Source organism: Falco rusticolus, chromosome 6 (genome assembly GCF_015220075.1).
Source record: "Falco rusticolus isolate bFalRus1 chromosome 6, bFalRus1.pri, whole genome shotgun sequence".
NCBI lineage: Eukaryota > Metazoa > Chordata > Aves > Falconiformes > Falconidae > Falco > Falco rusticolus.
This window is the reverse complement of record NC_051192.1, coordinates 37,739,005-37,754,192: the sequence shown is the minus strand read 5'-3', so window position 1 is coordinate 37,754,192 and position 15,188 is coordinate 37,739,005. Positions and strand designations below refer to the sequence as shown.

At 35.2% G+C, this 15,188-nt stretch overlaps 1 protein-coding gene across 3 annotated transcripts in view; it reads left to right on the top strand.

Annotated features, from left to right (window-relative positions):
• The window catches only part of AHI1 (Abelson helper integration site 1), a 119,815-nt gene that overhangs the window by 60,899 nt on the left and 43,728 nt on the right, over positions 1-15,188 (top strand). For all 3 annotated transcript variants that reach the window (XR_005104909.1, XM_037391994.1, XM_037391995.1), the window contains exon 20: positions 10,127-10,185. Coding sequence is in view for 2 of the 3 variants with exons in the window: in XM_037391994.1 (XP_037247891.1) it covers positions 10,127-10,185 (59 nt within the window). In the remaining variant the exon portion in view is untranslated. The remainder of the gene's footprint in view (positions 1-10,126; positions 10,186-15,188) is intronic.

Below are 15,188 nucleotides of genomic sequence, written 5' to 3'. Positions count from 1 at the left end.
AGTTAGCAATTAAGTCAGTTTTAAAGAAACCTAGGTGTCTTTCACAATGCATAATGTATAGAAATGTGTTGCTTTCATAATAAGCTATGAGGAAGAGTTTCTTGTCCTTGAATATTCAGAACTCAGTAATCCTTTTTATCTTACTGATGGGTATGAAAACTTAGCAGTTGCTGTTTTCTTGTGGGTTTTGGGTCATTGGAGATGCAGTATGAGCATAGTTAGTAGCGTTTTTAGTGAGTGCTGTTAGTCAAACCAGATAGGATGGATGATGTAACTAAGCTTATATGTTAAAATACTACAGTTATCAGTTTGGCACTACCTGTGTGATTATGTGAAAAAATCTCTTGTGTTGTACAGTAAGTACTTAGCCAAATTGTGTTTCATGATACTATAGAAAATATTTAGTCAAATGGTATTTGTGTATTCATTTTGAATTTAATTTTCATTAATGTGTTTGTTTACATATTTAGACATACTGTGCAAATATTCTTGTTTATAAAATCTCTGTACAATTAAGGCAAAAATTCACTGATTAGGACTGTAACTTCTACTTGCTGCCTTGATGCTGAGAAAGTGTAAAGTCTTGATTTATTCTAATACTCGTTGCAGTGATTTGTGTTGCTGGTTGAACCTTGGAGAGAAGTCTGTCCTCTCCAGGATATCCAGAGTTCTGAAAATGTGGTCTTAGCCCAAAGCTGGGCACAGTCTCTCTTTATGAACCTGCCTGTCTTTTGTTTTCTGTCTTTTACCTCTCCTCAGATAAGGTGCCACTTTGTAAATTAAAGGGAGTATTGCCTCCTAATGGTGTTCTTTGCAAACAGTTTCCTTTCCATGCTTATTTTTTGCATAACCTCCACCTAAGACCCAAGGAAAAGTCCATCTAAAACAGATTGCTTTTCAGGTCTTTATCGAGTGAGAATTCAAGCTTTCTATTAGGGTCTCCTGTACTAGAAGGCAGCCCCCTTAATGGCCAATTCATCTTTTTTACTTTCTCCAAAGTAGCATAACATTTGGTATGTACATATTTGTATAACTAGTGTAACTTCTGCTACTGTGCTTGACTGGTGGCTAAAGGGTAAGAGCATAGGAATAGTGATACTTTCTAAAAAGCATTCTAAAAATCCACTGCCATAAAAGTAGTAGCAGGATGCTATTGCATTCCAGAAAACTTTGTGAACCTTGTAGGTGAAGGAAATCGAAAAATCAACATCAGTGAAAAATCAACATCAGTGAAATCTGTACCGAACTGGATCTGCAATGTGTTGCTTTAATGTTGGGCTTAACTTTTCAGTGCGTTTTCCGCTCTAATGGGTGATACCAATATTAGTCTCAAGTGCTGTGTTATATATTATTTACAAGGAAGTGTGTTCATATTTTGTTACCAAAGTAGCTACAGGCCATTATTTTATTTCCATATGCAGTTGGAAACAAATTAGAAAGGACTTACTTATTCATACATGTTCTGATCACTGATATGTAGAAAACTCTTCTTAGAATAGTTTGTTCATCATCTGAAAACCCAGAAGTGTGCATGCACAAAAACTCACATGTGGTATGTTGGTTTCATCACACAAACATTGTCATGAAATATCTAACCAATCTAGTTTCAGAACTACAAAATGGAAAGTAAACTTGGGAATGTATTTTAGACATAGACCTGTATTTCTGAAAATTCAATAAATGTATCTGCTATGAATTTTTTTCTTACTCTTTTGATTTTAGACTATATTAAAATTCTTACAAAGCTTTCCTGATTTAGTGTCTTCCAATGGTCCTGCATTTTTTAGGTTTAATAACATATGAATAGTTTGGCAATGTCATGGAATTTTCTGGTAATACATTCTTAAAATTAATATTCAGTACTGGCTGAAAGTGCTGATTTAATGGAGACAGTAGGTTAGGTACAAACTAGTGACTATTCTGGTCATGGTAAAGACCTGAAATATCAAGCTGACTTATTTTTTCCAGCAGATTGCATATGATGTTGCTGATACTATTTTTCATTGAATGCAAATGTTAGAAGAAGCTACCTATGTTCTTCAAGCAGTTACAAAATATTTTTTTTTTACTATTTTTTTTTTCTGGTCAAGACATTCTAAGGCTACTGGGTAATATAGGAAATCAGTGTTCATGCAGTAACTGACTGGTTTTTCTTAGCTGAGACAACTTTGCATTGCAAAAATGTTAATGGCTGATTTTGGAAAGTATTTGTGGTATACTAAACATAGTTTCTTACTTACAACTTTCCATTTGTAGAGTAATAGGCTAATTTGGTTTAAGTAACTGTGGGTATCTAGCCATTGCTGAATTTCGCTTGTGGGAGTAAATTACTGTTTTCCTTCCTTGATAATTTTCGTTCTTTGACTTTTATCCCTAGTTGAGTATGGTTTTTTGAAGACATGAGTAGACCTCCTGAAGTCAGTAGATACTTGACTTCGAGAGTTACAGAGTTGAATTCTATGTAACTGTATTACATAGCAATTAACTGTATTACTAAAGAGAATTTACCTGTACTACGTATTTTTAGGAAACAGATAAGCATAACTGCTGCTTAAGAGCTCTGTTTCCTCTCGTTCAGGGAGGGTAGGTTCATGCAGAAGCAAAAATATTACCAAACCCAAAAGTGAAGGTTGCTACTCAGTGCTGGTCATCCACAACTCTAAGAGACTGCAGTTTCTATGTTTCATGAAGTATTTTTTGATAGAGTAACACCACAAACTTTATTTAATATAATACAAAATATGTTTCTTTTCAAATTTAATTTTGTTTGCTTGCTTTTAAATAGTTGTGGTGAGCTTAGCAAAACTAATAATTACTTTCTCAGGATATCTACAGCACTAGAATAAAAATACCTCTTATTAATACAAAGTATGCATCATAGTCTGCATTTGCCTTACATCTTTTTTTATCTGCTATATAGAACTTGTAAATAATATTGCCAATGTTACTTCAGAATGCTGATGATATATATGCAGGCTTATTGATGTTTGCTGTAGAGGTACTGTTTACACTGTAGAAAGAAACAACTGGATGCTATAACCTCTGCTCGTTTTCAGTTGTATCTACAGCCATTATGATGTAATGTTAGAGGTTGTCATAAATTAACACGTTCCTGATTAGCATGAATTCAATAAATGTTCTTTACTTCAAAAGAATGCTTGGGACATGTGCTACTACTTGCATTGTTTATGCATGGTACTGTAGAAACTTAACATTTGCAAGAAAAATGTAAGATGATGATTTGATAAGATTACTCAGAAATAATTAGGTGGGTGTGTAGGCTGCTAAATGTATTTGATTTTAATCTCTAATTAAAAAGTTGGATTTTTTAATTGTTTTTGTGATGCAATAGTTTTTACTTCATTATACCTTTTGTAAATAGGGGCCAAATTCTGCCTGTTCATTGTGCCTGAGTACAGGATAAATGTATTTGTGTGAAACAGTATTCTCTTAAAACACAGTGACAGACTATGCCCATAGTTCCTTGTGGAAGATTATTCTAAGATTCAGAGCAAATACATGTTTGTGCCTTTGTACACCTTGAACGAGGAATGAAAATAATGGCCAACATTGAATGAATAACTCTATGCATTCTTTTGGCTGATGGTAGATATAATTACGTTGTGGGATAATAGCACTGCCAGAAGCATAGTGGGGTTTTTTGTGTTAGTGCTGTCTGATTCTGAGGTCTCATGTATGAGGCTTGGTATTAGCTGCTGTTACAGTGAAGGTATCTTTCTGTGGACCTACAGGTGTGAATTCAAGCCTTGCTCCAGTCCACTGCTCTAGTGTTCGCTTAGCTCTGCAGCAAGGGTGTACTTGGTCATTTGGGCTGGAGAATTGGAGACAGCCAGATGCGGGAGCTAGGGACAACTGTACCAGTCCTTGGATAAGAAAGTTAGTATGTTTATCTCAGTTTAGGAAAACTGTGACTGAATCACAGTTTGAGAAGCCAGAGTTTTCCTAATACCTGGAGTTGGGGCACCTACTGGAAAATTACATGCTGGCGTGAAAGAAGCAGCAGCGCTATGTGTGGAACTGCATGGTACTGAATTTTGTAACTCCCCAGAGTTACTTTTCTAGATAGCTTTTTAATACCAACATTTAGTAAACAATTGGTTAAAAAGGTAAATATTGTATACTTTTTTTATGGAAATCTTATTCTTCTGTGCAGACTTTTCTGCATAGGATAGTATTTTGAATTGCAATCACAGCCTGATCTATTGACATAAGTTCTTCATTTTGTTAGTTTACAAGTTTTCATTATATTAATGGGTATGGGGAAGGGAAACAAAGAAGTTACACTCTTTCACTTATCAGCACAGTTCTGTTTTGGCTTAATTGGGGGGGTGGGGTTTTTTTTGGCTTGGTTTGTCATTGCCATCTAGATCACTCGCTGCACTAACTGGAGGAGTGACATCTGGCAGCAGTAGAGGTAAGCCCTCTACTCCTTCCATCTGCTCCCTTCCTCTCATTTTTTAAAGTGTATATAGCATGAAAACAGCTTCCATATCCAACTGGTAAAATAAATTGACAGAAGTTTCTGTATATAACTTACAGAAATTAAGACAGTAAACAGAGAGGGATTTTATTTGTCGTGTACATTTTGTGTTTTGATTTAGGTTAACAAATTGGAATCCCACTTAGAAAATCAGAACAACATTGAGGAGATAGTTCAGTCTTTTCCAGTTGCTCTGATAGAAGAAAAAAGTGGAGAAAAGACAAGGAGAAGGCTGGTAACAGCATGGGCTCACCAGATGCTGAGTAGACCTTTATCAGTGCAGATTATATTGCAAGAGTCTTATGGGTGTTTGTGGAAGTCCTTTGCATTCAGTAGTGATGCCATCACAGCACTCTTGTATATACACTTAAACATAGCATGTGAGAACCGTCTATTTTGAGAATATACATTTTAAGTGGCTTGCAAGATACAGGCTCTCAAGAGAATTAACCATTTCCTTTGGTGGCGTATTAGTTGCGAAGAGAACCCTATTTTACAAAGAATGCTAAAAATACTCTCTTCCTTGTCTCACTTTGAACTGCTTTTGAATGTAGTTTTCTTGCTCTGCCTTCAGATAACTGTGTTCCAAAGTAGTTGTAAAGCTGTGATACAGATTAAACTTCACTGAAACAGTTTTCAGTACACGTTGGTCCTATCCATTCTCCTGTTCGATTTGGAATTTGTTCAGAATCCTAGGTGCTATTTTAAGTTATGTAGAGCAGAATTTGAAGTGAATTTTTACCTGCAGCATTGAATATTAGTAACACATCTGTTTGGCTGGTAAAATAAAAAGATACACTTGTTTTAAGTGGATACATCCATTCCTTTAATTTTATGTGAACTGCATCTGAAAATGTTTGTGGTGGGTTTTGAAAGTATTTGTGATCCAGTGTTTAAGTAAAGGAAAACAGGTTCTTACCCAGTATATAAACAATCTTTTTAATGAATTCTGTTTGATCTCTTAAAGCATAATTGTTATAAGGATAAAGCCTTTGAGAAAAGATTAATGTATCATTATAAAATTATCTTCTTTCTTTTATATTATACCTAGCTTGAAAAATAAAATTGCAGAAAGAATTGAGTAATACTGCTCTGAAAGCTTTTAATTTAAAAAAAAACTCAAAACTTTCCTTTGAAGCCTAAAGAGGAGATTATACTGCGTACTAAAAGTTCTTTTGGTCTCAAAGGTCATACTTTTTAATAGGTGACTGTGCTGAAAACAATTCTGTTTACAGGAACAGTTTTAGAGCCACAGAAGATGAGTAGGAAAAGCACTGAGCTCCTATACACATATTCATTTATCAGTTGACTTTTTTCCCCAGTGTTTGTTGTTTGGGTGTATTTTAACTATGCCCTGTTCCAGGAGGCCACAATATGAATTATAAGAAGAATGTCTGCAATAAGAAATAGCATTTCCTAGAGGCATAGTTTATTTTCATATATTTCAGGATTTGTTTGGGGGGGTTTTAGACATCAATAATTAGTGTAAACTTAAAGTAAAACTCAATTAAAAATAGAATAATGTGGAACTGGAATAAGTAAGATTTAATTTTCCTTTCTGCTTGCTTTAGAGGGGTTCATCACAGAAATGTCTGAATATGAACGTCTTGCAATTTTCTTAGTTATGTATTTGTTTGTTTGGTGTTCTGTGATTTTTCTGAGGATTTTCCAGGATGAACTTTTGGATTATTTCATTAACTGTAGATTCTGTGAGACTGGAATCCTTGGGAGAGTTAGAAAGCACAAATACATTTATTAATTAAAGAATTATATTGTCAAAAATTGTCAAAGAATTAATTTGTCAAAAAATGTCAAAATAAATTGTCAATTTCATGAAGGGAGAAAAAGCCTTCTTTGAAGATTTAATTCAAACATAAATTCTTTAAGAAATGTTTTCTCAGCCTCTATTAAAAGAAGAATTTTTCATGTAAACATTTAATATTAGGTCATCGTGGACACTCCAGCAGGGTATTAGTGGAATTATGCGACTCCCTACAAGGACTTCTTTCCCTTTTCTGTATCTTTTGCTATTAATTTAAAAAAAATATAATAGTTAAGATGCTGCTATTTAAAAGGAAGTGTTCTTAAGTGCTATTTTGGAGCATTGTTGCTGCTGTTGTATAAATTTCTGTATAAGTCTAATCTGCTTGGAAGTGAACTCATCTACTTCCTGTGTATTTCAGCGCCACTATTTAGAGTTTGATCAGATCGCACTAATGTGCTTATCTGGAGCAGGGGGCAGTTTTTCAGTGAAAGCATGCAACAAAACTGGGAACTTGGTATTACAAACATATTTTGGACAGGAGGACAACTACTTGGTTTCTGTCTTTAGTTGCTGTTCTACTGACAGAGAATATATTGCCAGAAGTGACCCAGAAAGGATAGACTTTCAGTTCACTGCTCAAATTGTACAGGAAACTAATACAGTTTCAGACTCTCTCTCAAGGCAGGCAGCTACACTTGTTTTCAAAAGATACTAGTTCTGTGGTAGGCATTTACCTAAAGTCAGCACATGCATGGGCTCCCAAGATAATTGTAGCTAGAGGATTATGTGGACCATAAAGAAGAGCTCTCCTGCTGTTAAATTGTGTCAATGTGAAAATCTTGATTATTTGACAAAGAAGCAATAGCATCTATCATTTTGAGACCATCTAACATGGCATGTAGACATTAGCAGTAGGTTCTTCTAGAAGTAATGTATTCTTTTCATGTAAAATTCCATATAAAGGAGACCGCTGAATAATCAATGCAGAGTAATAGGAAATACAGTAATCCAAATGTTAATGCTTTCATAGAGAAGGTAAACTCAGGACATGGAGGGTTTTGAAGGTGAAGACAGCAAATGCTGTTAAGAAGGTTGTTAGAGAGTTAAGGTAAACTCTGTAGATCAATAAAAATGCTTCTCCATTAGTGATTTGGAAGCATCCTTGAGATAAGACAGTCTAGGTTAACCTGGGCATTCAGTGGAGTTTTCTTTTCAGGTTTGACCTTACAAGGGCTTTAATGACCTTTATTATATAAGTGCAGGGTAAGTGAGAGTCCTAACAGGTCACAGTGTCCTGTAAACTTCGGTTTTGGATCAAGTGGAAAATGCCCTTCTGCAATCTTGACCTCAATTTCAGTACCTCACTGCAGTAGTTGAAAAGTTTGCACAGCCTGTGTCAGAGATAACCAAAGCAAGCACTGCTGAAGCTGTTAGTCACACCTGCTCAGCGTTGTTTACATGCTTCATCAAGCATGGAACCACGTCAAGCCAATAGCGGTGTAAAATTGCTTTAAAAGTTTATTGCTTCATTTGAGAAAGAAGGGATAGATATTCCCTTGCTTACTGAATGGACCTTGTTTTGTGAATGAGGAAGATCTGAACAGTTTTTTAGTTTTTAATGCTGTGTTCTGAATGTAGGAGCTACTAAAAGAGTACTTGATAACTGAAAACAACTAACAGTTAACTAAAGACTGGCTTAGGGTAACCAATAGGCATGATTAATATGAACAAATGGCATTGATTCTGTGGACTACAGAATATTTGGACCCGTGGGCTGTGGTCTATTTAGTGTTTACCCCTCAAGTGAGGTAACAGGAATTTCCTGCGTGTTTTGGAAGAAGGCTCAAGTCATGGAAACCTCTCTCAAAACCATTGCCAGTTGCTAGAATTCAGTCCATTACACCTTGTATCTTTGAGTTACACATCTGTGTCTTTCCTATGCTTGCAGCAGAACAGGTCTACACTACCTTGTATTGAAGCTTAATTGGTGCTATCAGTCTAACAATAAAGTTATCATCTGACAAGCAGCTAAATTATAGACTGCACAGAAATACTCACATACATAAACATACAGTCCAGAAGTACTTGGAGGTAATACGTCTTTTCCATAGGAGAACAAGAAAAGTCAGTGATATTACTGACAGAAATACAGATTTTGTTTATTAAAATTAAAGTCTGAATATTTTTCCAAAAAAGCAATTGTTTTCATCATATATTTTATATGATTTCTGTCTTAGAATGGGTTTGTGTGAAGTGGCTAAAACACTGAAAGGCTCAAATTGAAAATCCTATGGTAGAATATTGAGCTGTCTAAAGAATTTTTTTTATCATGCAGACATTTTATTGGTTTTAAGTTTGGGGTATTTTTATGCAAAGAAATTATATGATACTGTATGCAATAGTACATCCATATGTAGTATCATCTCTGTAGCAGCTTGTTTTGTAACGTGTTTTGTATGATTATGTACATAACAGTATTAATAGGAGTAATATCCCCACTGACTTTTGGTGTTAGTGCTTAACAAATGTTTTAGCAAATAGCTTATTTGAAAAAAGGTAAGTCTACCATGTTTAACTATGGGTTGAATTCAGAAACTGTTTCTATTCTTGTCTCTTTCCTTTTCTGAAAAGAGGTGAAGAGATGGAAAAATAATAAAAATTGAAGTAAAGCTTTGAAAATGAAGTATTCCGAATTTGTACAAGCTTCTTTGAAATTAAGATTCACAAAATTGAAAAATCCATTATTGCTCTTAGGATTTCTCACAAGTACAAAATTATTCACATGTAGATCTGCAGGAGCATGGTTTAACTATGATTATTTGAGCTTGCAGCTTTTATTATATTTAGAAATATCTAAATATCTTAATGATTAAACATTTATTAATAAATCTCCTGTGAAAGTCAAAACCACTAGGCTTTACAAAGTATACTGTAGGTGGAGTTGTGCAAGCTTCCTTGTGGAGCTGTGCCAGTACATGGGAATCTGAACCTGAAAAGTCCTCTTTAGTCACATACTGGACTCCTCAAGAGTAGGCATTTGGAGTAGCAAATGAAAATGAGTTTTCAGAACTTACTCTTTGAAAACAAAACTTGTTTCAGATATAGTATCTCACAGAGAAAATCCAGTGAGCTTAACTCTGTGTTGTCTGGCATCTCTATACTTGAGAAACTGTTCTCCAATGAAGCAGTAGCGTTTTTCACTGTCATATTCAACAATTTTCAGATTTTTTTGTATCTTTTCTTTTTAGGACTTTTTCTTAAGTATACAGCTGAGGAGACCAGTAACAAAAAGATAAATCCATAGATGATGAAAGGATTTTCCTGAGCTTAGTAGTTAACATAATAGTTTAAAAAGAAAAGAATTTGCAAGTACTTGTTCAAATGCACTGTGTAGAGAGTGAATAAAATAAACAGCAAGATGTGTTGTGATAGGAACTTAGATGATCAAAGGGAACTACTGAATAGGCATAGTTATTCTTTCAGATAAAATAAGGAAGGATCATTTCTGTTGGAAAACTTTGGATGCATTACTCAGAAATTCAATGAAGAGAAAAGCAATACAGCCTAGATAATAGTGTCAGCTTTGAGCACGAGGTGGCATGTGGACATAGCTTGAGCTATTTCTCCAAATCATTTGAATGGAAATATTGGATTAGTTAACCTTGTGTCAGGTCTGTTAGTTAAATAAACCCTCCAACTGTTCCTGACTGAAGGATGCATAGTTGTGACTGAAAGATGCTGCTGCTTTTCATTAGAATTTTGTCAAACATATCCTGCTAACATAATGATTTTAAAATAAAATGGTTTATTCGATGGAAAAGGATAACAAGCAGAAAATTCACAGCCTTTGCTTTTCACAGGGTGTTTCAGCCCAGTAGGAAATCCTCTTAGCCGAACACTATTGGGTAGACTACAGACGGTAAGGAATTCTGTCTTTGCATTTTTTTTTAAATTGATGTTTAACTATAAAATGTCATTATTCACAAGTTCTCACTGTAGAGAAAGGTGTTTTTTTTTTATCCTTTCTTTATTCACAAAAGAGGTATCTTCAAGCAAATTGTCTACATGGGCAAATAAGCTTTTGCTGCAGCCAGCTGGTAGGAAGATCAGATATCTGCAAATTAAAAGCTTTTTATTTTTTCATGATTCACTTTTTGTTGTTTAGAAATAAGCTAAAATCACAGTCCTGTTTTTCTGAGTACTGTTAAGAATACAGGCATTGATAAGTAGGGAGAGAAAGCTGGAACAGTAATTTGCAATCGAATCCCATTTGCAGCACCATGTTTTCATTGTTTACTCACACCTCACCTTTTTGTAACAAGTGAAATCACAGTTATCCTTTATTTAATTGCTTATCTGTTAAATATTGATTGGAAATGTCTAGTAATGACATTTGTTCCTTTCTTTATTTCTTTATTTTCTGAACGCTGTAATAAAAATCCAACAGAATCTGTAAATGCCGTTCATTCCAGCTATGCGCTTGATAAACCTGGATTAAGCACAGAGGTTTATGGGGAAACTAGTGATGGAAGAATGAGCAGTGCTTCTGAATATTGAATGTATGTGTGGCTCTAGAAAGCTGGGCCAGTTGTACTGGAGATTAATCCTCCTGCACCCAGGGACAGAATGCCATGATATAATAATCTGTCTTAATTGTATGCTAATTGTAATTTTTCAGAAAAATGTTAAATTGGGCATAAATTAACTTGGATCATTTATAGCTGTTTTAGAATTTGGATTTGCAGTTTTCGGTTGGTTTGGGCTTGGGGTTTTTTTACCTACCTTATTTAATAGATTCTGATAATAGAGTTCTGGAAGGCTCATAAGATACATCAAGAAATTTTGAAAGTACAGGTTTACGTTGCTGTTTTGTTAGTGGCTAAATGGTTCTTGTTTTCACATCTTCATTTTTTTTAAGCATCAATGTAAAATTTTCAGGAAAAAATATAAATTTTACAGTTAGCATTTTAGTGTTCTCCATCACAGCAAGCTCAATAAACATTTACAGGATCAACTGTTTTGGAAAACACTAAATAGCACCTAATTTAGAGTATTTTTTTCTGAGAAGGTTAAATTAAGATTTTGAATATTTTTGTTACTTTTTTGTTATAAATGCAGTAATATATATAAGTGCAGGTAAACTTATATCAAAAAAGAGGCATATTTAGAAATTATGAAATAGTTGAAGAGGTTCTGAATAATTTCAGGAACTGGAGTATTTCACATGCTTCTAAATTGATCTTTTTCCCTTTTTTTCCTTTCTTTCCTTTTTTATCCCTGTAGGCTTTACTGCAGCAGCTGTGTTTGCATTTCTGTTTTCTGTTTGTACATTACAAGTTTCAATAAAGTGCAGCCTGGCACAGTTTTGGGATTTTTGCTCTAGGCAGCTTATAGATTCCCATGCTCATTAAATATTGAACGGCTGTAATCAAATAAGGATTGTAGTCATCTGAAGCCTAAGGAAGTAACTTTACAGTGTCTACAGACAGATTAATTAAGACCAAAGAAGAGTACATTATTCTTAGTAATAAATACTTTTAGAATCATTTTAATTTAGGTATTAATACTATCCTTGTACTTCTGTTTCCCATAGACTCAATTTGTACAGTTAGGTGTCCTGAGCTAGGACTGTGTTGACAATTAATTGGACCAGACAACAAGAACAGAAATATGACAGTGCTAACAATATTCAGTTATTTTATGCTAAGTCTGAGCTTATTCAGCATTTCATTTAAAACTTCAATTGTTGGGTAGAGAGGTTGCATGATATGCTTGAGGAGAGAGAGGATTAAGTAAATTTCTAACCCTTGGGTTCATAAAGAAAAATTAAAATAGTGGAGCAACTGTAAAAGCTCAGATTGATTCTGCAAAATTTTTAAGAGTTTTAAATATCTCACGTTTAAGCCTGTCATGTATTTTTTGAGCACTGTAAGTTCATTTCTTAGTTTGTCTCCTTAAAAAAACCAAACATACAAACAACTAAATACCAATAAACAAAACGGCAACAAAAAAACCCTAGAAAGTGACAGTCTGAAAACCTAGGCTATAGCAGACTGAGGTACAGATTTACTGAATAGACAAGAGGAGCTTTAACACTCATTCCTTGTGTCTTTACTGGAGTATTTGCACATGTAACACTTGTGCTTCTCTTCCATTTTGGCAGATAGCAGGTACAGGGAGGTAGAGTGGAGAGAAGCAGTGGCACTGTGCAGCATCCAAGAACTAGATGTTTGTTGTTCTTCCTGTCGCTGAATCCGACACTGATGGGAAGAAGAGGGAGGGTGGCTTTGGCCTGGTATGCACAGTCACCAGTGTATGTAGTGTCTGCCTAAGGTTAATCTTGGAAAAGCTTATTTTCCAAGTTTAGTTAATTTTCCAAGTTAATGACTGATTAGAAGTGGGAGTTAATCTGTATGTTTATTCTGTTACAATGAAGAATGTGTTTACATATAAGGAGGAAGCATATGAAACCACCAGTAGGCTTTAGGTTTTGCATATTTTTTTTAAACTTTGATTTTGTGGTATTTAAAATCTATTTGTTCAGTAGTTGAAATGCAATGCTGAATTTTTTACAGAAAAGGCAGTAATACTGTATCACTTGTTCTTACTTAGTGCTGCTTTTTCTAAGGGAATGAATGCTATCTAATGCCCAAATCTTGTGTGGCTGCATGAATAAAGAGCAAAACTCCATTACCACAATCACTGAAACTGTCCAATTAAAAAGATGCCGTAAACATTTTAATTAGTGCTTTACCAGAAATCAGTGCTACCTGATACAGCAACTTAGCAGTTTACTTTTACCTGCAATGCTGTCTTTTGTATTAGTGTCTTAAAACCATTTTTGTTTTTGTGTTAGAAATGTCAAGGCTATGTAAGTGGGTTAGTCATAGATAACCAGTATAATACTCCATGTTTTAGAACTCTGCATCAGCTGCTGGATCTATTTATCATCTTCTGGGGATGTTTCTTACCCTGAAAGCTCCTAACAGCTTTCTTCAGCCAAAATCAGTGTGACACAGCGGCCTTTTTCAGCAAGCATTTTCTTCCTGTTTCTCGCAGATGTCCTGCCTCCCAAAAAGACCAACTCCTCAGAACGTAACTATAGCCCCATATCTATTCTGATGCAAGAAAAAGATTAACTAGTTTCCATTTTGCATTTCAAAAAAGGAGACGTTAATATTGCATTAAGAATGATGTATTCATACACTTCAGTATGTCTGTTGCTTTTTTTGGAATCCTGAAAATGTGGCTTAATCTTGGACACAACATAAAAAAAGAGAAAAGGTGTTTCTAAACTGAAAGGCCAGTAGTTACTTGCAGTCTAATTGGTAGTTGGTACTATTTGAGAAATGGTGTGGCATGCCAGAGGCAGCTCTGCTGCTTCGCAGTAGCTGTGTTTGTGGTAGGCAGCGGTGGCAATTCCCCTGTCCTGCTGGAGGTAGTGTGTGTGTGTGCAGCCTGTGACATACTTGGAGTATCTCTGAGATGAAACTCCTTTGGATTGTTGCTGCCTGAAAAGTTTAACACAGTGTCTGAGAACATTCAACATAGTCTCATGATGACTCATGGATTTTAGCTTGTTATTTCCAAACAGTTCCCTCTCTCCAAGCTCTTCTTACATTGAGTGTTTGAGAGCACATAAATGCTTTATTAAAAAGAGAGACAGATTGAGACACAATAATGGGGCAATATGAGTACCTGAACTAGATACCTAAATAATACTGCTAATAATTCTGATGAATCATATTTGGGCAACAGGAGGCACTCCCATCCCACAGGCTAAGCACGTTGCCTGCATAGTTCTCTTAACCTTGAGAATGGAAAATGAGAATTAGCTGAAACCTGTAAGGCAGTGTGAACTACCAGTAGACCATTGAACAAGCCACATACTCTGAGCTGCAGCTCCACCGGTCTTTGTTCAAAATTTGTTTATCAAATCAGGCAGTTACACTTCCCCCTCCCTGTGTACATACATAATTATTCAGGACTCTTTAGGTGGTAGGCTTAGATGTTCTGGTAGATGATAAGAACCGAGTGCAACTGTTTGCTTTTGTACTGTGTTCATCTTTATGTACCTGCATGTGTCTGTAACTACTGCGGCAATATCAACACAGTCTTGAGACTTGGATAGAATCTTTGTGTTCAGGATAGTCAGCGGTTTCTTTCCCATATGGGATAAGCCTAGCTCAGTCAGGAAGACAATTTGAGGACAAGAATCTCTGTTCTAGAGAATGCCATTTATTCTGCTGAGGGTTGCAGCAATGATGTTCCTTGGATCATCCTAATAAAGTAAAAACCCGGAAAATAAAAGGAGCAATACATTTTAGATATATGTTTTAAAAAAGCAAGAGATGAGAAGGAAGTTCGTGCGAAAGGCAGTTAAAGGAAGGGCTGTAAAACAGGAAAATGGTGAAGTATGTTGGATATAAATTCTCAAATTTAAATGTAGTTTATAAAGTGGTACCATCTGTTACAGGTGGAAATGTTTACTTCACAAAGCTCACATTTGGTGGTTCTCCTCTAAAATATTTTAATTGCTGTGTAATATTTGTATTCTGTATTGTAGTTTGCATCCTTTCACACATACAAAATCTCGGGGAAACTGGTTTCCCCTTTGTAAAAATAGGCCATTGAAAAATAATTGAGTAACACCAGCAAAGGACTTCCATCGCTTCCTTTGTTCTGTTGTGCTGTTCGTCTGCTATTTCCATAATTTTTCTCTTTTAAATCTTTATCCAACTGAAGAATTCTACTTGACAGAATTGACAGACATCAAGTTTTGTAGGTGTAAGTCCATCCTAACGGTTGCATTAGAAACCTGCTATTCCTTTGACTTCATTGGAAGTCTGAAGAGTAAGTGGTAAAGATAGAACGATTAGAATTAAATGGGAAGTATTGGTTATTCAGGCCAACCTGAAATTC